We start from the raw sequence: 24,765 nt of genomic DNA, 5'->3' as shown, positions 1-24,765 counted from the left end.
GGATGTAAATTTTTTACCCTTGCGTTCAAAATTTTTCTCCCACAGTGTATATCACAACATACACATAGAAGTACATACAATATAGATAAATAATACACATATTTATACGGATTTTCAATAAACATAAGTGCAGATTATTATGTTATGTTTAAAGGTGTACCAAAAAAGTAAAGAAAAAAAAATAGATGGAAAGAAGAAAGGGAAGACGAATTCCAGATATACAATTGATTGCAAAAGAGCTACTCCATGCCTGCAGAACGAGGCATAATAACCATATGGTTATGTGTAAAGTCATCCTGCATAGTTTGCATATATGTATAGATACACATATATACGTATACCTGTAGGCATTACTTGTATATGCAATACACTAACTATATGTACAGGTATAAGTATAAATGCCTGCCAATATAACGTCCAAAGACATCTTGTGATGATGTCACTGCCAATATATATGTATGTGTGTGTGTGTGTGTGTGTGTGTGTGTGTGTGTGTGTGTGTGTGTGTGTGTGTGTGTGTGTGTGTGTGTGTAGGCATATGTGCGCATGCACATACACAATGTCTTGGCACGTAAAGAAGCGCGAGAACCATCGAGAGGCGTTAATGGCTACGGTCTACAATTTTGTACCAAATAAAAAAAGGATATAAAACGATCCAGTTTCATACTACGCCAGAAGAAACAGAAAAAGACTCGAGTGGCTGATATTAGTCGTGATTAACTAAGCATTTATGATGTCAAAAAAGAAGACAAGGAACCATGATTCGATAACGACGATATTTGTCCTTCGAACTATTTTCCTTAAATGTCTTTTAATAACGATTAGTTTTCTTTAATTTTTCATTCGTACCGACATCACGCTTACAATTAATTACTGAATTATTCCGATATCGTGTTCATGAATTATCATTACTTATGCGATTCATATAACAATTTTCCGACTTTAAAAACGATACTTTTGAGTTTGTTTTCTTTTGTTTTTTTCACCGATTTTCCAAAAATTTCAGAAGCGATTTCTCAGCGATCTTTCGGACAATGTTTATACAAGAGTTCTTTAATAGATTTGAGAACAATTTTCCAAACTGTTTCCCAGTTATTTTATCACCATAGATCTGGTTTCTAACTGCAGAACTGTACTAAGTGGCATGCACTAATGGATTTTCAATAAGTTTAAAAATTAATTTTCACCGTAACTAACAGTTCTAAAACTAAACTTTGTAACAAATATTTTTCACAATTGATCACAACGGTATCAGAAAAAAAATCGGTTCAACTTGCGTGCCGGTAAAATAATTTACCTATAATGGCAACTGCACCCATACACATGTATACAAACTACGTGCAGCGTATATATTAAATACACATATGTACATATATATATATAAATATAGCTCAACTTTTTTTCTTTTATACGTGTATATTGTATGTATAAATTATACAGGTAAAACTGGATTCAACTGCTTAATAACGCAATCGAATTTATGTGTACACAGCAGAACGTATATATATTTATATATTTATATATTTATATATATATGTATGCAATATATGTATGAAGACATAGCGGCAAAACTAGGCAACTATGTACATCCCTAAGTGTACAGGTAATGTGTATACTTATACACCCAGGCACCCGTGGTACATTACATTATTACACGTAGAGGTATACGACGGACCTCAGGATCTATAGGTACGAACGTCTCGTAACGCCCGTTAAGACTTAAGACCATGCAAGAATCATGACAGCTCGGGGCTATGTAGGCGGACTAGCCGCCTTGCGCAATATTCGGACCTAAGCTGTGCCTAGTATCGTTCTGTCGGTTATTAAGTAAATAGGTTATACCTTAACGCGTTGTTCAGCCCGACTCGAGTCGCCGAGCTAGCAGCCGTGCCAACCAATTCAATCCGATCGGTTCCCTAGGCTCGAGGCTCCTCGACTATGAAGACGTAATAGATTGCCAACTTGGTAACGCGATTTCAAAATGTAACGAGGTCCAACTATTCGGACACCCAATCCCTGCAAACACTTTTTCTTTTTTTAACTTCTTTTCTGGAGTTAAAAATATAGATCGGTATTAAAAAATTGTTGAAGTTTAGTTTTACTTCTAATTCATTTTCGTACAGTCCACAGTTTTCTCCGAAATGCGTTATACCGTCGAAACGATGAATCGAATCGAATCGAAAAACCGGTCGCGAGTTGAGCTTTGTACTTTTGTTGTGTTTGAAAGTATATATCGATAGAAAATCGGTAATGATGTTTGTTTCCTTTTATTTAGTGTCTTTTATACAGTCAACAGTCTTCTCTGACGTACGTGAAATAATCTACGAACGATCGAAGTGATAAATCGGTATCAAGAAACCGATCACGATTAGAGTTCCTTTTTTTCCGATCGATCGAACAGTTTTGATTACGGTTTATCTTTATCTTGGTAACGACGAGCAGAAATTTTCTTGACCGATTTAGACTACGAATGGACAGAAGAAAACCGGTAACTGTTGATGATTCAGCTTAAAGTTTTTTGTAGCAGAAAATAAAACAGTTCTGAAACAATCAAGATTAGTTGTTAGACTGTACTTTGGGTTGGATATAATACGTAGAATAATTTTTTCCACCGTGCAGAGTGACAAGATCGTTAAAAAACAGAAATCGGGAACCGGATTTGATTTGATTTTTGTCTCCTATATCGAAGTGTTAACTACAGTCGTCCGTGGCTTGAAGCGTTTTGATGGTGATAAAATACTTCAAACAGAGAAAGAGAGAAGAAAAGAAATCGGCAGTTAGATACAGATGCGAAAAAATCTCCGTTAGCATACACAGTAAATTGTTTATCTAGTCCAAGTATTGACCGGGCGAGTCTTGCTCTTCCGCGACTAATGCGCGAGTGGCCATGGTGGATGTGCGAGGTCACCGAGTGACAATGATAGTGTCGAGGACTCGAGTGGTCCGACTGACACTGAGGGAGTTGTTTTTACCGGATGAGGCGGACAGCAGCCGATCGGTATTAGAGCAAAAAAGGTCCGGATTTTTGTCCCCCTTTTTACACTCTTCTCTTCTATTTTCCTACGCTTTTTTGTTCTCATACCGATCAACTGCGAATGGCAAGGACTATCCAGCCTCCAATATTTCGAAGGAGGTGGACCGGATGATTGACTGCCCGCGGACTGTCCCAAGGATTATTATACATACGTGACTGACTCTGTTCCTGGTCATTCCAAGCACTCGCTGCACGGTGGCCTCGACGAGGACCCAATGCACCAGCGATATGGGATCTTTAATTTATTGCCAAGTTTTTACACAATGAAAAGAGAGAGCAAGCATAGAGGACGAAGCAGAGAACTAATTCGTCTCGTGAACTGGGTCACCTGAAATCGATGCAAGAGAATTGGGATAAAAAAAAAAAAATGGAAAGATGCCATCCGGTGGCAAGAAATATACCACGCCAACCGAGTCGTATCTAATTGTAAGTCATTTTAGATCGCATATGCCACTCAGTAATAACTCAACGTAACTGAACAGAAGTTGAACTACATGCAAGTAGTTTTTTCTCACTTTATATTCGCGTTTTTATTTAGCTAAAACGATCCAGTTTTAACGCCATGTTAATCTAGCCACAGAAGTATTTCAAGTCCTGGCATAAGAGTAGGATCGAATTGTAGAGTCAAAGAAAACGATCTCACAACGAATTGATTGAAAAATTCAATTCCACGTCTTCCTTCGTCCTTCCGATTCGCGCGATCGGCACTCGAAAATTCAGCCGCAGCGGGGCGCAGCGATCGGTCAGTCACAACTCGACGGACTGACTGACTCAACTTGAGATTTCTACTGGGAATTGCAAAATAAACGCCTCTAGGCTTCAGGTTCTACGCACACCGATACAGCATACACACCAAGCTTAGGTACAAGCGATATTTTCGTCGATCCGAAACTGTCGCTGCGGTGCTATTGTCAATTTCGTATATCTATATACACATGTGTACTCACCTAGGGCTACCTCACGTCTCGTCAGACTAGATAATTAGAAAAATACATACTTGCTTATAAACTCACACGAAAGAAACTACCGGTGTGCTTGGATCGTAAAGTCTTTCGCAATATATTTAACTTAAGCGCATATTCATACACGGTGTCAAATAATCGTCATATTTCCGATTAGAAATTAAAAACTGCGCTGTTTTTTTTTTTTCGAAACCGATCTTAGAAATCGAAGTTCATTGTTGGACGGTTTTTAAGCCAGTACTTTAATCTTGAATTCTGAACGTCAAATGAGCTTCGACATTCTTTCCGCTAGGTGCGTGCTGTTCTAATTTATTCAACTTTAAGTCATTCTAGGGTAAAAAATTTGAATTAAAATTTTTCCAAATTTTCAACAAAAATTTTGGGAAGCCGATTTCAAAACACCGATTACGTTGCATGGGCACTGATATTTATGTATGTATAAAAATACATGTAACCAGTGACATAATTGCGTATAGCGTATACACGTCTAATGTATTTGTATCGAATTTTCGCCTTGGTTACATGATACATTTTTAATTGAAAATTTATTCCGGACACCGAAGCTGCGTTAAACTCGGCCATACGTTTACAATAATTAATTACGTCATGCGTTGGAGGTTTTATCCGTCTCGATTCGTGCATATTATACGTATGTACACTCATGCGCTGTTCATGTATTTATATTACACGTATTCACGTGGCGGCTGCATTGGGGTATAGCATATTTTCTAGATACATGCACGTGGATTCGGCCTTTTCGTCGTTTATATCTCAAAACAGATTTCTCTTCAGAGAAATTGACTCTATACTCGCGCACGATAACATGCGAGGCTTTGCGCATAGGTGTATTCTTACACATGTATACCTGCATCAGGCTTTGCACGCAGTTGGATTTCTCGGTTTTTAACTTCCCGTCTTGATGGTGTTGCGATTTAAATCTCTGTCTATGTGTTCATCGAGACCGTAATCGGCGGATGAAAGAAACAGAAAAAGAAACCGCTTGACGATAACCTGATCTCTTCGCATTCAAATTCGTATACATTTAGGTAAGCTTTCTTCGATTTTTTTACAAAGATCCGAATTTGTAGCAGTACATTCAAGATTTTCGGGTCTTAAATCTAGACTCGATCCCATTTTCCGTTTTCTCGTTTTTCTTCACTTTGGAAACTTTCAATCAATTTGTATTTGAACTCTTTTATAAATTGAGAATCGAAATCGCATAGTCATAAAAATATGATTTAGCTGCCAGATAATTTGAGAAATCAAAAATTAGAGAAGTCAAATATAGTAAAACGATTAGTTCTGAAAACCAGTCTCAAAAACGTGACACTCAAATCGCAGGTCAACTGGCCTAACGAGGATTGAAAAATTTCAAGCTTTCTCCAAAATTAACGGACTCTGCAAGATTTCTTCCACAATATTACATTTACCACTTTGAATCCCGCATGTCAAATAAAAAATAATTTCGTAACTAAATCGGAGACCCACAGCGTAAGAGTAATTGTAAAAAATCGCTCCACAGCAACCCTGAAGATGAAAGAATAAATGGTAAGGAAAACAGGCGAGTGACTTGGAAGAAAAGAGTGCGCACAGGCAAAGGCGAATTACGGCTCACAATCAGCTCAGCTCAGCTCAGCTCAGCTCAGCTCAGGTAGATAATACCAAGCCGGCATAATAGCTCGCTGACAATAGGTAGAGGTAAATCCCGTTGAAAGGAGGTCTGCCTATGCCTATTAGACGTAGCTTTAATGCGCCGATCGGTCGGTTATACACCGATAAATATATGCGTTGCGTACAGTGGTATGCATAATTGATATTATACTCGATTCATTGTTCCCGCACTAATTGCCGTGAACGATTTGAACGCGACTTTAACCTAGACACTGCGTGCAAAGGCTGAAAACCGGCATTCCTGCAATTTACCGGAAAGTCCGATTTCAAATCCTGGGCCTAGCCTAATCTGACGATTGCCTAATGGCGCAGAGGCCGGGTTGCCGATCGTTCCGTGTCGATGGCGGCTCGTTACTCATATACTCTCGAGTGGAATAAGGTCTAGTACACTGTTCGCTTGCCGAAATGAAGGTGATTAGTTGTAACGAATATACCGATTTCCAAGAATTCTAACCCACACAGCTCCCTTGTGCACAATTAGGAGTTGAGCCTGCCTTGAATACCTCTGGCCGTCATTATTTAAGACGGGCTACCGCCAGCCACTCGTTACTTATATGCATATTTTCCTACCGGTCGCGTACCGATCTATCCTACAATCTACGATCTGTCTGTATCATGTGCTCATGCACAGGTATATTAAACGAGATAAACGATATGTCGTCGTCTCCTGTATTTGTTATATCGGTTGTAACAGGTACCCCTGTCTTTTCTAGGAACCGATTTCTGATCAAGATATCTACTAGGATTTATTACACATGCGGTATATTTATATGCATGAGACTTACTTGCTCGGACTTGTTTTTCCTCGCTATAATAATCGGCAACGACATAACGATTCTTGATCAAATTTATTTTTCAACATTATTTTTTCCCCGCGGCTTTCGTTTCTTTTCAACGATTTATCTGACGGTCTTCATTGCACTTTATTTCATCGATCATTTCAGAGTATTTGTTTTACTTCTCCTGCTAATTTGCCTATTTCATTGCTCCAATTTTCATAAATTTATTCAGCAAATTTCTCGTAACGATTTATTCACCGATCTCATGACACGTATTTCTACTTTTTTTTTTTTTAATTCAAACAATGCTTACCATTTTCTTACCGATTTTTCCTTCGAAATCATCGTTTCGATTTTATCGCCGATTTTCTTGCACATTGCTTGAAATAATTCTATAACCGATGCATGTTGTTTCTCGTACATCTCGCAATTGATATCGATTTCTCTCAGAACTTTCAAAATAATTTCCTAAACGATTTCACAAATCAACCTCTTTCGCTCTGATTTTTTTTTTATACTCTTCCTTTAACGGAGTATTCGACTAAACGGTTTTGGAACTCGAGCTTTTTTTAACGATCTATCCTTTTTGCTAGTTTGTCGATCGACTTCGAACATTCGATGCATGGCGATAACGAGAATCAGATACACGGATGGTGAAAAAACATTGTCAAAAGAGAATTTAAAAAACTCCCTTGTTTCAATCCTGGGTGAACAAATGCTGCTTACTCTGCAATGCAGCAGAGACAGAAACCCCGCGTTCTTGCACGTACCCTAGAGGTAAGATGGACGGCGACGGGTGGTTTGAGTTTATACTGCATTGGGAACCACACGCATCATTTCGTATGCGATGTACAAGACTTGAATATTTTTTTCGTTTCATTTATTTATTCTTCTTTTAGTGTTCTTTTCAGCCACTGCGTGCGCGCGGCGCGCACGTGTGTGTGTTTGTGTTTTCTTCATATTTCCTCTTCTTTACTCATTTTTTCGATGTTAAATCACTCGCTGTAGTATAACAATCGGGATAAACGTATGCTACCACGAATTTAGATGCACCCAGCGTTTCTATACACAATTCACGTATATTCGGTTTAATTCGTTTTATTTTATACTTCTTATTCAGATGCTCACTAGCACTACCACCGTTAGTTCCCTCCATGTCTGTAGCGTTTTTTTAACTTGTTATTACCCGTCCTTCACTTTGTATCATTATTTCATTCTTTCGCCTACGAAATGAAACGGTCGAGATCAAGTTAGAAAAATGTTGGTACTCTTTAATCCAGGGAAAAAATGAGGTTAATAAATAAAAATAAAAGCTCGGAACAACGCGGCACGTATCATAAAACGGACAGGGTAAGAAACTAGAAACAGCTGTAATAACGTATAACAAGCTTTTCGTTCTTCCTTTTGTTTTTCTTGTTCTTGTCAAAGACCATAAAGCAATCACCAGTCTAGTTATTACAAAACGAATGGAGCAGGATATCTTATTATACCTACTAAAAGACCGTCCAGTGCAGAACCGAGTTTCTATGATACCAAGAACGTACTTAATGCCAAAGTAAATGGCAAGTAATAAAAAAAAAAAAAAAAAATAAGAATAAACAATCAAGACACATTCTTTCTCTCTTTCTTCACACCAAACGATCACATCTTATGAAGAAAATCGGAATTAATACTCGTTAGGCGAAAGACCTGCAAGTCTTTTTCTTATTCTTCCCCGAAGAGAGAAACAGGATTTATTATCGCTCCGCAGGGAATCGGTTACAGTTTAGGTCCAAGGCTTGCCTATTATATTCATGTGGGTCAAACGATCGATCGATCGGTTTACCGATGCCGGTCTTTCAGGGCAAAATAATGGGCATCGATTATTGTCAAGTAACATTAAATAAGCTATTCGCATCGCGGCTATTACAAATCTTAACTCCGCCACTAATTGGTAATTAGGTCTTCTCCTGGCATGCGCAGACCGCGACTTGTTCAGGATATTTACTTCGGTTTTCTAGGCCAAGACGAGCCTACTGCTCATCTTGTGGCTATGGAGTTAGCGCTGCACTGGACGCTGCTGTCATGCCATCCACCTTAACCTCACTTTTCTCTCTCTCTCTCTCTCTTTCTCTCTCTGAATTCATCTTTACGCACGGTGCTCCGTCTGTAGAAGTAAAATAACCACTCGATTCAGGTGAATATATATTACGTGCATGTACATTTGTACGTATAGCTACGAGCCATTGGTTGGTTAATTAATGATAAAGTTTAACGGTCGTTGCACGTTAATTTAGTCCGCGATCTGAGCTCCCCCTTTTCACCTCTGCTTGTACTGCACTGAAAAAGAAACCGAGCTAGCTTAATGTCTCTGGGGATTAAGAGTTACTTTTTTTCCTATTTATCTTTCATATGTGTCGAGGCGTATGCGTAAGATCGAGAGAGAAAAACAAGTGACAACATTTAATATGAAAAGTTGCAGGTATAATAATGATCATATCTGTGAGATAAATAATTATCGTGGGTATATATATATATATATATATACACACACAGGTATACGCCGTACGTATATGTAACATAAAAAGTCGTTACAGGTGAAACCGTATATATTGCACAGAGAACGCATGTATAACGTACGTATGCGAGATCAAAATCAAAAGAAGGTAGGTGGCTTGATGAGGAAAGAAAGAATTGAAGAATGAGAATAATAATTCATTTTTAATATCGAGAACGGAAAGAAACTCGAAATCTGAATTAAAAGAAGTAACGGTATACAACTATTATAGCGTTTAATGTGAGAATGACCAAAAATTTTACGCGTATTTGGTCGAAACTGTTGTGTTTTTTTTTCTCATTTTTGTTCTTCTTCGTTTTTCACAGTTTAATGGATTTCGAACGGTCGTTCCTTTTAACATGAAGAATATTATTGTAATCCAATGAATGATAAAAATACTTGACAATTTACTTTTAATGGGATTTTTTCCAAATAAACGTCAGAATAAAAAAAAAAAAATTGAAGAAACACACGTTTGGTATCTTTTGTTACAGAATTGTCCATTGCTCAAAAGTAGAAAGACAAATATGCCATTACAAACAGAAAGGAAGAGAAAATCAGTCATTTAGACTCTCCAAAACTCGTCCTCATCGTTCAGGGGTTGAAACAGAATCATGTACGAGAAAGAAGCTCCTCTCAACATTGTTCACACAAAATGAAAGACATGGGACAAAATCTACCGCGTAATTATCGACACGCAATTTGCGTGCAACGTGCCTATAAATTCTGCCATCGCATTTTCCCGCCTTTTTTTTGTTCGCTTAAGATAAGGTTAGGTTAGGCTTGCCAGATTCCATCTAGGATATCGAGACGTATATACAGCATGCCTGCTGTGTTATACGTACACAACATATTTCTGCCACGTCATTTCTATCTGGTGGGTGATATTTATACATACACACACATTATTATACGTATATGTGTGTACGGATTGTAAATGTATGAAATGTCAATAGCTGTAGATACATAATAAACCGCGGAATAAATTCTATAATCGATATAGTACATAAGGTTAGGTGGATATAAAATTATGCGCGCCTGCTGCTGCATAAATAACCAGCGCGTGTATATAAAAATAGGTATATGTTACTGCTTGCAATTTTTTGCCTAGATACGTGTATACGTGTGTTCGCCAACGATGTTAATTATCGACCGTTCCGGATATCCGTCGGGCGTATCGGCCTCTACGTCGTCGACAGGATCACGATACACATTTTTTTCCTTTCTCTCTTTCTCTCTCTCTCTCTCTCTCTCTCTCTCTCTCTCTTTTGCTCGGTATGATATTATTACAACGAAAGGAAGAGAAAAAAATTAACAAATTAATGAATAAATATTGCTAATTAATTACGTGTCGATTTGAAATGCAGGAAACTGAGTATATTTCTCTGTCTCTTTTTGGCTTCTTTCTTTTTTTCTCCCTTTCTCTCTCTTCCGATTCTTCGCTCTTTATATACTTTTTCTATCAGAATAAACTTGAGATATAATATTATACCTATACAGCCACCACAGTATCTACTACTGCACAACAAAGATTAGACAGACAGACTCGAGTCTCCGCTGTTGCAGGTCGCTTCACCTTTCCGCGGTTCTTTTCTCCGCTAGTCTCTATTGTATTGTACAAGACAACACGCCCAAGCTTCAACCACAGCCGATTTATTCCTAACCGGATGTGGGCAGCTAGTTCTTGCCGCACTTCTTTTCTCCTCAAACATTACGCGCAAATTAATATGCCTACCGGCATTTTTCTCCAGACTCTTGTAAGAATCAACGATGCATAATAAAGCGGGATGCGGTAATATCGTTGATAATCTAATCCGAGTTAAAGAATTTTGACACAGTGCTCAGATATAGGGACCTGGAAAAGGGTCATAGAACCAAATTTCGTAACATTCCGACCATATTTCGTCAAGTCGTCTGCTGCCTCTCGCAGCTTGAAACCGCAGCGTTAGCGCTGCAATTGGAATCAGTAACGCCAGAAGTGCCCGGATTCCAAGAAACTCTGTTCAGAATTCGAAGCGCAATTTTTGAAGCACATGAACTCAAACTCCTTCGAACAAATAGGCACAAATAGGCGCAACTAGGCACTTAAAGAACTACTAAAGACAGGGAGGTAATTTACCTGCATCGATGGACCCTAACAAGAGACTTGCGTCACTACTAAACTCTGACGTTAGGTATGCAGCAGCACTGCTTGTGAAGCACGAAGTTTATCGGGTACACCAGCCTCAGAGTTGTGCTGCACGGCGATGCAAGTACTGGTGCTATTAGTCTGTGTATACCTTTACCCACCTGTGACTGTCTATGTATCCTACAAGTAGATAGATTATATACACTTGCCGCTACCGAGCGACTCGCTATGCTCGTGGACTAGATTCTCGCCGATATAATTGCACAACGCTACGTTTCGTTTCGTTACGTTTCGATTCTTCGTTCCTTCGGGTTCTCGGTGCACCGTCTGTTCTCCGATTCATCTATGCAACTGGATTTGTTAGGGTCTGAGAAAAAAGAAGTGCGATGATTGCGCGGAAAACTCTATTACCGGATGATCAGAGGGTTGAAAAAACTTGAGAATTTGAAGAACTGGTACTATTTTTGACTTTCAAACTTTCATTTGAAACGGCACGATTGACGAACCGGAGAATACCGAGCACTAAAGGGTCTCAACATTCGTTTCGTCCAACTCCAGAGTTATGGATTCGCGTTAGGAACAACCGACAATGACTAACGACCGTTAGACTGTATCCAGGCTATAAAACACGTGCTTGAAAAATGCTTAACACACCTAAAGCACCCGCATGAATATTGTCTTTTTGCAACGTATATCGGGCACTCTTAGTGCCATACGGCAATCAGAGAGAAGTGGAATCGCTCGGACTAGACCAGACTAGACGAGGTAGCTGCCATAATATTATGCCGCGTTCAACTACACGCGGCAACGAGCGACCTGCTCAAGCCTACAACGCGATCAAGAAATAACTCGAGTATGTATATCACGCACATGCACATATTTATATGTATACATACAAGAAGAGCTAGTTCTGGTTGTGAAACTTACCTGAGCTGCCGCCGCCGCCGCCACCGCCACCAGAAAACGGTACCTCATTGTGATAAGTCGAAACTTTTTGCCAAATCTTCACCGGCAATTTGAAATTCTTCTATGTTTTCGTCGTGGTCATAGACGCGATATTCTGACTCCCTAACTTCGACGATCGAACGGGTATTTCGTGCATCGTGTCCGTTGAACTGTGTCACGAGCAATGTCAGTGCCTGTAGGCTTTTAGATACTTGATGCTAATTCATCGACCATAAGGTACGAGCAAAGATTCTGTGCATCGGTGGTTGCCTATGGAGAAATTTGATCGAAGTGGTTCGAATATTACTCGCCACTATTCTCGAGTGTCTATCACGGAAATTCCGGATGACGATATCGAGCCCATTCTGTGCGAGTGTCCTGGTCCATTGACTCGAGCATCTGTACCTACGTATATAGACAATTAGTGATACAAGTGGGATACACGTGTCTGTACTCCGTAAGAGGTAACGACGACGAAAAAAACATTAGTTAGGAAAAGTAACAGCGGCGACTTAGGAGAGGAGTGACGTGTCCCCCTTGCAGCCATCGAGAGTGCGAGCTTCTCGGTGTTTATACCTCACTTCACTTCACTTCGCGCTGCGTTGATGATGACGGTGATGATGAGGATGAGGATGATGATGATGATGATGATGATGATGGTACTTAAAAAGTTTATAACGGTGGATTCACCATCTATACATACCTATGATGTATGTACATAGCTAGACCAGCCGCTACCCTGCGGAAAGAAAAAGAAAACATTGTTAGAAGTATAACGAAGCTTGTGTGTGCGTTATGTAAATGTGTGACACTCACACTATCGAAGCTTGCGGAGAACGACGCGTTATTTTTGTTTTCTTTTCACCTACGTTCCGCTTCTTTTTCCTTTTCTTTCCTTGACACTTGACAGTGAGTACTGATGCTTGACTAAATAAAGCCCGCGCAACATCCTGGTCTAAATTCAAGACCGAGCGAGATGCTAGATCTATCCTAGACCTTCGGAACAGCCTTGTATAATCCAGGCGTATCTAACCTCAGACCAACCAACAGCCATCAACAAGGAACTACGTCTGTCTTTCCTCCCCTCTACAGGCAACCGTTGTTATCCGCATACATTATACTGCGATACGTTTTACTTACGTTTGTCTGTCGATCCTCAAGCCTCTGACTCATTTAGCAAATCACTTTATGCTTATATACTTACACAGTGTGTTCGTAATTACCTGAAAACATAAATGGCACATACAAATAGCTGCTGATCGGTCGCAAATTAAGGCACCGAATTCCATTGACCACTACGACTATGAGTTGAATATTTCTTTCTGCATATAATTTACTACTTAACTAAGTGATTCACCTTCGTCTTTGGAAATCGGAAGACCGATTCCAGTTCAACCCAACAAGTAAAAATCTCCAACTGGTGATTTCGCATGGGACGTAAGAAAGGGGAGAGAGAAAAAAAATGATACATCGTCTTAAAAACCATGCGGTGAAATTCACATTCCTTATAAATTACACGCTGCATGGTTACACGTGTAATGCGATGAACGACTGAGCTTCTTTCGTTGGAAGGTTTTTTCTTTCTCTCCTTTTTGTTCTACCTACTTTTCGTTACGGATTTTCTTTGTCCCCGTGATCTGCAGCGGTATTTGACCTTATACTTAGCCATCGACTATAGGCAACACATAAGATGATGAAGTACCCCGGCGAAATCCATAAATATAGAAACAGGAAATTTAATTTAGTTATCGTTGATCGATAAATGAACAGGTCACCTCTCCAGCGGACCCCCCTCTCAGCCCCAACCCGCACTGTGCTCGTTATATGTGCCTCGCTCTCGCACGTCGTCGTCGTCGTCGTCGTAGATAGAGAAAGTGCGGCATTGCTGCTTTTGCCCCTCCTCCGGCGGCGGAGGCTTGATCTCTATCGTTTTTCTTTTCTTGTATCGTCGGAGTCTGTAGCCGATCTGGACCAAAAGCCAAAGCCCTTACCTGCAATATCACACCTCTTTCTGAAGCGGTCCAATGTTTCCAATCTTACCAATATTTTCATTCTTCGTTTGATATGAGGTATACCGATTTCCTGGTTTGTGTTGTTTCTGAAAAACGTAAGTTTATGTTTTCATCGGGAAATAAATTCAAACAAGTTGTCGTCCAATGTTTTTGAACTTACCGATCTTTAGGTTCTTCATTTGACATTAGGTATACCGATTCTTTGATTCAGGTTTTCGACTGTTCCTGAAAAAATGGTTCCATGTTTTAACATAACTAACCTCGTTCGCATCAATAGCCAATCTGTTACTCCTTTGTCGATTTATTCGATACTAGGTACTTATTTCTCGATCGAATTGTGAAATGTTCACGAAAAACGTGCATCAGTGTGTTACGAAATAAATTTGATACTATCAACAAATGATTTATTTTCATTACCAATTTCCATATCTACTCATTGTCAGACATGAACGATTTTTTTCTGTGCAGGTCAAGTAGGCACGAATCATTTCCTGAACGTCGATTTTTTCGTATTATTGGCTCTGTACTTTTACTTCTTTCTTGTATATCCGTTCTTTTTCATAATATCATGGTTATTTCAATATCATTCATTTCTGCCGTCGTATTGTTTGCTTATTGTTATTATTTCTCATGCCTTGTACATTACTCTAAACGATACCGAACTTTTTGTCCGTACGCCATGTCTTGCTCTCGACTACCGGGTCATATTTTCTTTGCTCCCTGCATTATTATTCTTTTGTTGTTTTTCTTCTTGTTCTTCGAACCGATTCGCGACATTTTGCGAGTTAAAATCTCAGTACAAGAAACTTCGACAAGGCTACGAAGTGGCCTAAGGGCATCACGGATGCTTCGGAAAAACAACGGTTACGGGGGAAAGAGTCTCATCGTAAAATCGCTCGGCCAAATTGACCGATAAAGCATCAGGTACCGGTATATCATTACAGCTTGTAAAACTGACCGTAAAACGTGCCTGATTGTCAATTAAAAATGCGTACTTACAGATGTAGGTATAAGTATACCTATATAATATATGCATAAGGAACACCACTCGACACTTATATTCGTCGTATACGAAGCAGGTTTTACCATTTAGTGGAACGAATCTGCACCGCCATCTATCGGTTACAGTGAAAACCTTTTCTTGCGCAGACAAAACCAGCCGATCATTTGTCGTAATAATGGTGGAATCATGTAAATTAGCATACCACATACACGTATTTCCGTGCTCAAAACTAACCAGATAAACAAAATTGCTTGATTAATTCGACAGTTGATATGACTAGCCTACTGATTCCGAGTATCTAGATTTACACACCATCGTCTGAGAGCAACAAAACCCTACCTTCAACGAATTGTTCCACAAACCCCATCTCAGAACCTCGTTCAGAAATCGCCGATCACTTCGGACGTACGATGTTGTCCCATGGAAAATTCTGAGATGGGGTTTTATTGGACTAAAAATCTGAGATGAGCTTTTGCTGAACCAAATTCTGAGATAAGTTTTTGTTACTCTCAGCCGACGGTACGATCTATCTCCACGTGTGTGTACACATGTATACGTATAGATATATAATGTATATTACTGGATTGCCAGGATTGAGTTGCGCAACTTGCACTTAGGCTCGGTGTGTCTCCTCGACTCGGTGTTCGCCGGAGTTACCGACATACCTATATATTATATATATACGTATATACATGTATATATATATATATATATATATATATATATATATATATATATATATATATATATATATGCTGAATTTATACCCGGGCATATCGCGTTCCCACGCCTTGAGCATGTTGAGCCTGGTCTTCGACCTAGTGACTATACCTGCAACCAGTGCTCTCGCCTATCCAGCATCCTTGTGGAGAACGACCACGTGCAGATCCAGCATAACTATCCTGCGCAAGCCTCCAATTCCACCACCACCTCCGCCTCCTCCACACTAGTGCTGCTCTATGTGCGCAACAAGTTATACAATGTGCATAAAATATAGGGCATCCATGCACCGCACGCGGTCATTAAACAATGTCGACGAATCGAGCTTCACCGAGTTCGGAGACGATGTCGCAATTCCCGTGCAATGCTTGACATTCGTTGATAGTCTCTTATAGTTGATCAACTCGTTTATTCTACTTCGATGTTTGTAATACTTCACTTCGGTAAAACTCTACACTCTTTTGATTTACTCGAAATTTTACAAGTATCAATAAAGTTTCATGATCAATAGATACAAAAATTATTTTGATTGTTTGTATTCCGTTCCTGAATATAGTTTTGTTGAAGTAACGTAAAAAATTGTGAGGTTCTGTAAAAAACTGGACTTGATAGGTTATAAAAACAGGCATTCAATTCACAATATGCTGATTAACGTCCGTATCATGCCACCCGTTTGTGATTAAAGTTTTCGTTTCTTTTATTTTTTTTATTTTTCGAAATTGGCTGATGATCGCTACGTTGTGGATTAGATACCAAATTTTGTACTCGGTGTTTTCAGGACTGGTGAAGAAAAAAATTTTTGACACAAGAAACTTTTTCAAGTCGACCAATTTCTGATTTTCTTTGAATGACAAAGTTTATATGAATATTGAATACGATCATGACAGCCTGGAGTTTTCTGAAGTGTGCTTTTAACTATTTTTCTACACCTAGTAATTTTAGTATTCTTTTCTGATCTCTAGGGTTCTCGAGGAAAAAAACAAACGAAAAACAACACCGCACGAGCCGAGGATGCGAAGTAGGATCGCTGCGCGGAAGATTCTGGTATCCGACGGCAGATAAGAACCCTCTAGGAAGTGGAGGTGGAAGTATAAGGACTGACTTCTTGTCCCGGGGAATAGGATAACGAGTCGATCCATCCGTCGAGAATCGAGTCCCGTCAGCCGAATCCCCCGAAATGGATATAACGGAGGCGTTCGCGCCGGGCGGAGGAAACGAGGACCTTGGCAAAACGGATTTCTTCGACTTTGTGGTGTCGCCTGCTCCGCACGGGGCGTCGGGTGACGGAGTTTCGGATGAGGAGGGCTTCCTGCACCGTTCGGCGTGCCGCAGCATAGGCGTGAGTTTCCTAGACGGTCCGCGGCACCAGGACACGCACGATTTACGCCACGATCTCCACGGCTCGCCATTCGTCAAGGAGACGAACAACAATACGCTGACGGCGCTGCCGCCGGTCTCTACGATCACCGGTTCGCTGACGCACCACCACCACCAACACCACAACCACAGAAGCCATAACTGCCCGACGCAGCAGAACGCCGACGTCACGATGCAAGAGCAGCCATCAACAGACTGCGACTACTGGGGCGACGAGGGCAAGGAGCAAACTTGCAGCATATTCCTGGAGGACCTTAGCAAGTACAACTGCTGGTCGACAGGCAGCAACTCGGGCCACGGCCAGAGCCATGATTCGATAGTTCAGAGCGAGGCTGCGGGACGTGGCTGCTCCGGGTCCCATCGGCAGAACACCGACGGTGCGATCTACACCCTGACGGTACTGAATAACGACGCAAACTCGATGGACGCCCTCGACTGCTGCAAGAGCCCGCCGCCACCCTCGTCGGACTCTTGGCCACTACGGCCCAACCTGGACCTCGACGCCATCCTGAACCTCGACCCCGCCAACGACCACGAACACGAAAACGTCACGGAGAGCTCGCGACGCGATAGTTTCCACATCATTCCCGTGGCCGGAATGGGCTCCCAGTACTCAACCGACGACAGTGGTTTCGTCGAGAGCAAGGAGCTCTGCGTAAGGGGTGGACAGACGCCGGCCCACCAGACCGGCGACAATAACAACGACTGGAAGCTCTCTGACCAGAACCACCTGCCGGAGGGCGGAAGCACCGGCGACTCCGCCGAGAGCCTCCTGCGCAGTGCGCTTCAGGGAAAACTCTACTCCGGCGCGTCAACCCAGGCGGTGTCTTCATCCTCATCAACGACTTCCCAGACTCCGAGTCTGGCGCTCCAGGGAACGACGTCTAGCACTCCCCACGTCCAGATCATCGCCGACCACCAGCCCGCCGACGAGGCGATGCACCCTTGCACCGAAGAGGACCTCCTCCTCTCACAACTCGATGCGACAACCTACCGACCTGGGGACTACGAGAAGCTAAAGAGTATAGCGAACGAGGTCGTTGAGTACTGTAGGATCGAGCCGGTCTGCAACGTCTCCGCAACAACGACGGTCATGTACACCCTAGACCCCGCCAGCGGGAGCCTCGGGACGATCACACTTCCGGCTGATTTGAGCCAGATGGGAACCGTGACCGTGGTCACTGCCGGTGGGCAGCGGGACGCCGTTATAGGGCAGCCGCAAACCGCCGTCAGGACCGAAACTGAGGCTGCCCCGAGCCAGATTCAAATTTCCCCAACACGAGCGGCACCGGCATCGACTTCCGGCGCGTCTAAGCCAACCAAGAAGTACATGAGGCGGGGGAACAGGAACGGCAGCGGAGGTGGCGCCGCGGCCGGTGGAACGGGGAACTCGAACGGCACGCAACAACAGGGCAGCGGGTCGCCGGGCAGCGTTCAGCGCAAAGAGCGTTCACTCCACTATTGCAGCATATGCAGCAAGGGCTTCAAGGACAAGTACAGCGTCAACGTTCACATCAGGACGCACACCGGGGAGAAACCGTTCGCTTGCTCGCTCTGCGGGAAGAGCTTCAGGCAGAAGGCGCACCTTGCGAAACACTACCAGACTCACGTGGCTCAGAAGCCAGCCGGCGTTGCTGCCCCACCGACGCCAGCGCCAACACCACCAGCGCCACCCGCGGCGACCGTGCAAACTACGCCTGTGACTGCCCCAGCGAACGGAAGCCCAGCGGCTTCCGTATCGGACGCTAATTCCGCGAGCCGGAGCCAGAGCAGCAACGATCAGAATCCTAATTCGTGCAATTCCAGCAGCAGCTAGCCGGGGATTGATGACTGATGTCGTGGAGAGAGTCTGAGAGGCAGGAATAGGCGCGGGTGGTTTTGGTTTTGATCGTTTTTGGGGAATCATTCCACCTTGCAATGGAGGCGAGGAGCGGATGCGATTCATCTGCAATGGCGGCGATGCTACGCTGGTAGTCGGCGCGCCGAGCGCAGACTCGAAAGTACCTATTTTACATACGTATGCAGAAAATTGAAAAGGTCTTTATTATCGAAATCCTATTAGATACGCTACATTTGTAATGCGCTTATGGCGAAAGCGAGCGTGTAGGTGTTATAATGATAAGAAAAGCGGAGGTTTTCTTTTATTTTGTGTGTATTTCTGCATAGTTACTGGGAAACGATCGAATTTAGAAGTTGAATCATTTTTTAAATGTGTTGATTGTGGATAGAGGAAATAATAATATTTTAATGGCGGGGAAATGTCGATTGAAATCGATCTTTTTTATTAGACGTGAAATTTATGAATGAGTTTAATGTATTTCTCATGTGGAGTCCCCAACCTGACTACTGGTCGATATATCGATCAGTTCCGCCGTTAACAAGTTAAAAAAAGAAAACACATATTGCTTGTATAGTTTATGCTGGTTAGATCAAGTTTGTATGGTTGCAAGTATTGAAAGAATTGATTAGCTGAATCAACTAAACAGATGCTATAGTCTTTCTGATATTTTGTTTCATTTCTTCATTTCTCGAACAATATATCTGAATACGTGGAAACGAAAAGATATACCTCAAAAAACTAAACTAATAGAAGACTATGCATTTTACTCGCCATCAATTACTTATTACTTTTCCATTCAACTATAAAGTTGAATGTTAAGTGATTTAATAATACTTTTTCGAATCATTAATTGCATTTGTATCAATCAGTAATGATCGATTCAATGAACGAACTGGAATTTTTGGTTTTTCTCAAAGTATTAACTATTCGTCGAATCAAACAACTATTCAGCTGCATTCTTTCGAATCGGCACTACAGGTTTATAATAAAAATATGTTGCGTTGGGGTCAAAACTCATCGCGTCCCATGTATTTTGACCTGCCGAACACGAATCTAGAGTCAAAAGTAAGGGTCGACGAACTAATTTGACCGCTAGAGCTTAAAAACCATTTGAAAAATCATTTTTAAGAAAAAGAACAATTTTTTCTTGTAACAGCCATCTGATCTATATCTACACGTATATGTCATATCCAAGTGTCGCAATCGCCCAAAAGTCCAATACTCTAGTAAACTCGACAGCCCAATACCCCGATAATCCGAAAAGCTAGAAACCTTCATAATGTCAAGAGCCAAATGATAGCTGAGTGACTAACCCCAAAAGCCCAATACTCTCAATTTCCTACGGAGTTGAAACCACTATATCCTTGAGAGGCTAAAATCTTATCTGTCCAATGAGTCCAAAAGTCCTATATCCCAACATAGTTCGTCTTTCGTGCTTGTTCACTCGTGAGGTTTTCACGGGGCGAGGCATTCGGGGTTATTCTTACGGAGTTGGGCTTTTGAGGTGAAGTTTTCGGCTTTTGGAGTTCTTAGGTTGATCTTTTAGAGTGTTTTTTATATTGGGCTCTAGAATTATCGGATTTTGGGGTGATGAACTTTCAGAGTGATCTTGGTATTGGGCCTATCGGAGCATAGCTTGCCTTTTGAGGTTATGAAGGTTTTTAGTCGTTGGAATTATCAGGGTATTGGACTTTCGAGTTATTGGGGTGTTGGGCTTTGGAGTTAATTAGAGTGTTGGACTTTCGGATGATTGTGAAACTTCAATATGGTATATATGTGTAGAGATATGGATGGCTGTTCCATAAAAAAAAAAAATTCCCGACGTTCTTCTTTCTTAGTGACTTTTCAACTAATTTTTTGGCTTTAACGGCCAAGTTAATTCACCCATTCTTACTTTTGATTTCAAATTCTTGTTTAGCAGGTTGTAATACATATGAAATAATGGGTCTTGACACCAGCATAAAATATTTTTTTCCATTTTACGAGCTTGCGTAATTAATATTCTCAGGAAATTGATTATCGTTGTTTTCCAAATCAACTAATTTACACCTGAGACTCAACCACAAAAGTTTGATCGCTTTCCACTATTAGGCGTTTGAATAAACTACTATTTTCTAATTGTGAACTAATTGAAATCCTGTTCAATTATTAACTGTGTTCAACTATTCCGAAAATTTATTTCAAATAGAACGATAAATTTTCTATGTAACTATGTGTATTAGTGGTGCATAGGTATGTTCTATGTCGTATAACAAAAACGCTGCTTTGTTTGAATTCCAGTTACGAAAATAACTATAATCCCATGAGTTTACTAAAAACGGAATAATATTCTAACAAGACGACGAGCAAAAATTATGACAATACGTCGACATATAAGTTTCTTGAAATTATGTTCCTATGTACAAGAAAACGCACAAAATGAAGAGAAAGAGATTCTACTGTATAATTTTTAATCTATTACACAATAATGATAGAACTTTGATTGAAATATTTTGAACACATACACGCGTGTAGCAATAATGTATTATACTAATACTGTACGGTTGTGATAATGTACGATAGCATAATTTCGCTACATAAAAAATGAACGAAAACAAAGATACGAAATCATGAACAAATAATAATGACTCAAAATAATGACAAGAATCGATTAGAAAATTTAAAGAGAAACTTAAATAAAAAATATATAAGCCCATAGTAACAATATATATATATATATATATATATATACATATATATATATATATATATATATATATATATACATATATATATATATATATATATATACATATATATATATAGTAATATAAAAATAACATCCAGAATATATGATAACGTGTAAATTTAGCAACCATATACGTATCTGAACGGTATGTACAAGTACGTATATATATATATATATATATAGGTATATAGAAAAAGAAAGTATGAAATCGCGTAAAAGTGATTTATACCTATCATATTATGTGTAAATTTGTATGTCTCTCTCTCTTTTCACCTATTTTTTTACTACGATATATAGTGTATATATAATACTATATACCCTGCATATAAATGCATAAATATGAATAAATAATTAGTAGCATGAGCTGTGATTTAGATACATACTCAAAGAATAATAATTATACCTTTACACTATATTATATACGTATATTATATATAAATAATATACATGCGCGCGTGTATATTTATAGATATATATTATATATGTACCTACTTACTCATGCAAAAAATTGTTGACCGTCCCTCCCACTATACAATATTTATAGTGTTTATAATAACAATGAGAATGATGATAGCAACAATAATAACTCCAATAACAATGATAATAATATTACAAATAATAATGACTGTGTTATCCAGTTTAAACTTTGTTGAACGTTATATAAATATATAATATATATATATATATAGCAGAATTTTTTGGGTCGGGTCGGGTCAGGTGGGGAAAAAAATCTATTACTTCCGGGTGGGGTTCCCGAGAAATTAAAAAAAAATAGCATTTAATCCAATATTATAAACATTAGGTAAGTTAAGTCACCCACGTTTCGGGTTTCTAAAAAATTTCTGGTTTCTCAAAGCTTCAGGGATCGCCAAAAAACTCGATCCGACACAACGTTAATTCTTTTAATTCACCATTCAATATTATTAAATACTCCTAGGGTATCCGAATAACAATTTCTTTTTACCTTTGTTTTTACAACCCGATGATGATCGATTAGTTTAACTGGACGGAAATAGTTGGTTGTAGTAAGTACACAATTATGCTTTCAATATAACAACGTTAACACACCGATTGCGCCGAATCAGTTTTAGCATGAGCCTTCTTGCCAATATTCAGTAAATACGTCCAAATGTACATAATATTCATATGACATGTACTGTAATACATACTTACCGACATTAATTGTACTATTATTATTATTGTTGTTGTTGTTGTTATTGTTATTGTTATTACTACTAATACTATTACTATAAAGTGTTGGTAAGTAATATTTTCAGATTTTTCCTCTTCTCGCACAAATATCATACGTACTTGGATCCATCACGTAATAACGGATAGATGAATGTGTAAAACAAAACAAAAAATATAAATAAACAAAATAATAACTCAATTGCGAAACATAACTCGAATGAAAAAGCAAAAATTTTCGAGAAATTGGCAATAAGCTGTATAAGGAAAATTTCACAGCTGTAAAGAATATCGGAAAAAAATGGAAAAGGCAAATAAAATATCGAACCTCCTTTTCTTGGGTATTGAAAATATTGTTGAAAAATCGAGAAGAAATTGCAATATGATACTCGATTGATTTTGTAAGCCTCTGGTTTTTTTTTTTTTTTTTTTAAACACTTTTACAATATTTTGGTACGCGTTTTACTCGTCTTCTACTTTATAACAAATAAACAAACGAATAAACAAATAAATAAGCTATGGTCTGTGTACATATGCAATTGTAGATTATTTTATACTATAAATATCTTAAGTCTAATACATAATTATTATGTATTAATATAATGTAATATTTATAACAATAAAGAATATTCAGTGTATTGTTGAACGTAGTGCGAACATAGATTTCATACAACTAGTAGTTGGTAACTATTTACTTTTACCGTGTACACATCATAGGATAGCTATGATATTATAGTTATTTTATTAAGCAAACAAAAAAAAAAAAAACAACAACATATAAAACTGAAAAATCTAAAATATTTTTTGTCCAAGCCAATTGCGTTACGCACGTACCACAAAAATAACAACAACAACAACAACAAAAATAATAATAATAATAATAGTAATAGTAATAGTAATAGTAATAGTAATTGCATGACGTGTATATGTATGTAAGTAATATAAGATTTGAAGAAAAGTTTCCATCCCTTAAGTTACCATGGTAACTAGAGATTAATTGATTGATTAATAACTTTTGATATAATAGATATTTATATACATAGTGATAAATGATTGAATAAACAAATGTTTAAATATCTTGAACGATAATACTCAGTGGCCTGATGATATACGTTTAGTATATTCTAGCCGCACAGTTTGCAGCAGAGATTAATGATGATGAGATCAATAATTTTGTACAGTCGCATTGAAATTGGATGAGAAATTAAAGAAGTAAAAGAATAGAAAGCAAGAAAAAACGGAAAGAAAAAAAGAAAAAAAAAAAAACGAAGAAATGTGACAAAACGGTCTATAATTCCAATCTAAATCTGCACATGTATTATAAATACATATGGTATATACAAAGGCCTAACCAGTACAAAACAGATGATTGTTTTATATACATATAGTAATATATATGCTATATATAGCATAGAAAAATATAATATTTTACATATTTTATTATAAAATAATAAAATATGACGTGTTTTTTTTTTTTTTTTTTTATTATTATTATTATTATTATTTACTTTCATACGTTATTATGTTTGACACGAAGTCGTAAAATAATATATAATTATTATGCAATGTTATACAAAGATTGTGTGAGAAAGGAAAAAAGAAAAAAACAAAAACAAAACAAAAAAAACATTAATGGGTATATAAGATATGTATATATACATGTACGTAATTATACATCACACGTTATATATTTTCACACCGCTTCTTGTGATTATCATTACTATTAGTATTGTTATTATTATTATTATTTAATAAATTCCTCCTTTTACTTCGAAACCGTTTATAATAAAAACAATGAGCGATGGATTATTATCTGCCCCTTTTACCCCCTTTTTTATTGTC

The 24,765-nt window shown here is 39.0% G+C and overlaps 1 protein-coding gene across 1 annotated transcript in view; it reads left to right on the top strand.

Annotated features, from left to right (window-relative positions):
- LOC124411232 (zinc finger E-box-binding homeobox 1) overlaps positions 1 to 19,394 on the top strand; it is a 28,261-nt gene extending 8,867 nt beyond the window's left edge. Inside the window, exon 2 of the mRNA XM_046890229.1 lies at positions 16,753 to 19,394. Coding sequence (XP_046746185.1) covers positions 16,968 to 18,983 — 2,016 coding nt within the window. The 5' untranslated portion in view covers positions 16,753 to 16,967 and the 3' untranslated portion in view covers positions 18,984 to 19,394. The remainder of the gene's footprint in view (positions 1 to 16,752) is intronic.
- Positions 19,395 to 24,765: the final 5,371 nt, after the last annotated feature.

Source organism: Diprion similis, chromosome 10, assembly GCF_021155765.1.
Source record: "Diprion similis isolate iyDipSimi1 chromosome 10, iyDipSimi1.1, whole genome shotgun sequence".
Lineage (NCBI taxonomy): Eukaryota > Metazoa > Arthropoda > Insecta > Hymenoptera > Diprionidae > Diprion > Diprion similis.
Note: the sequence above shows the minus strand (reverse complement) of the source record. Positions and strands in the feature narration are given on the sequence as shown.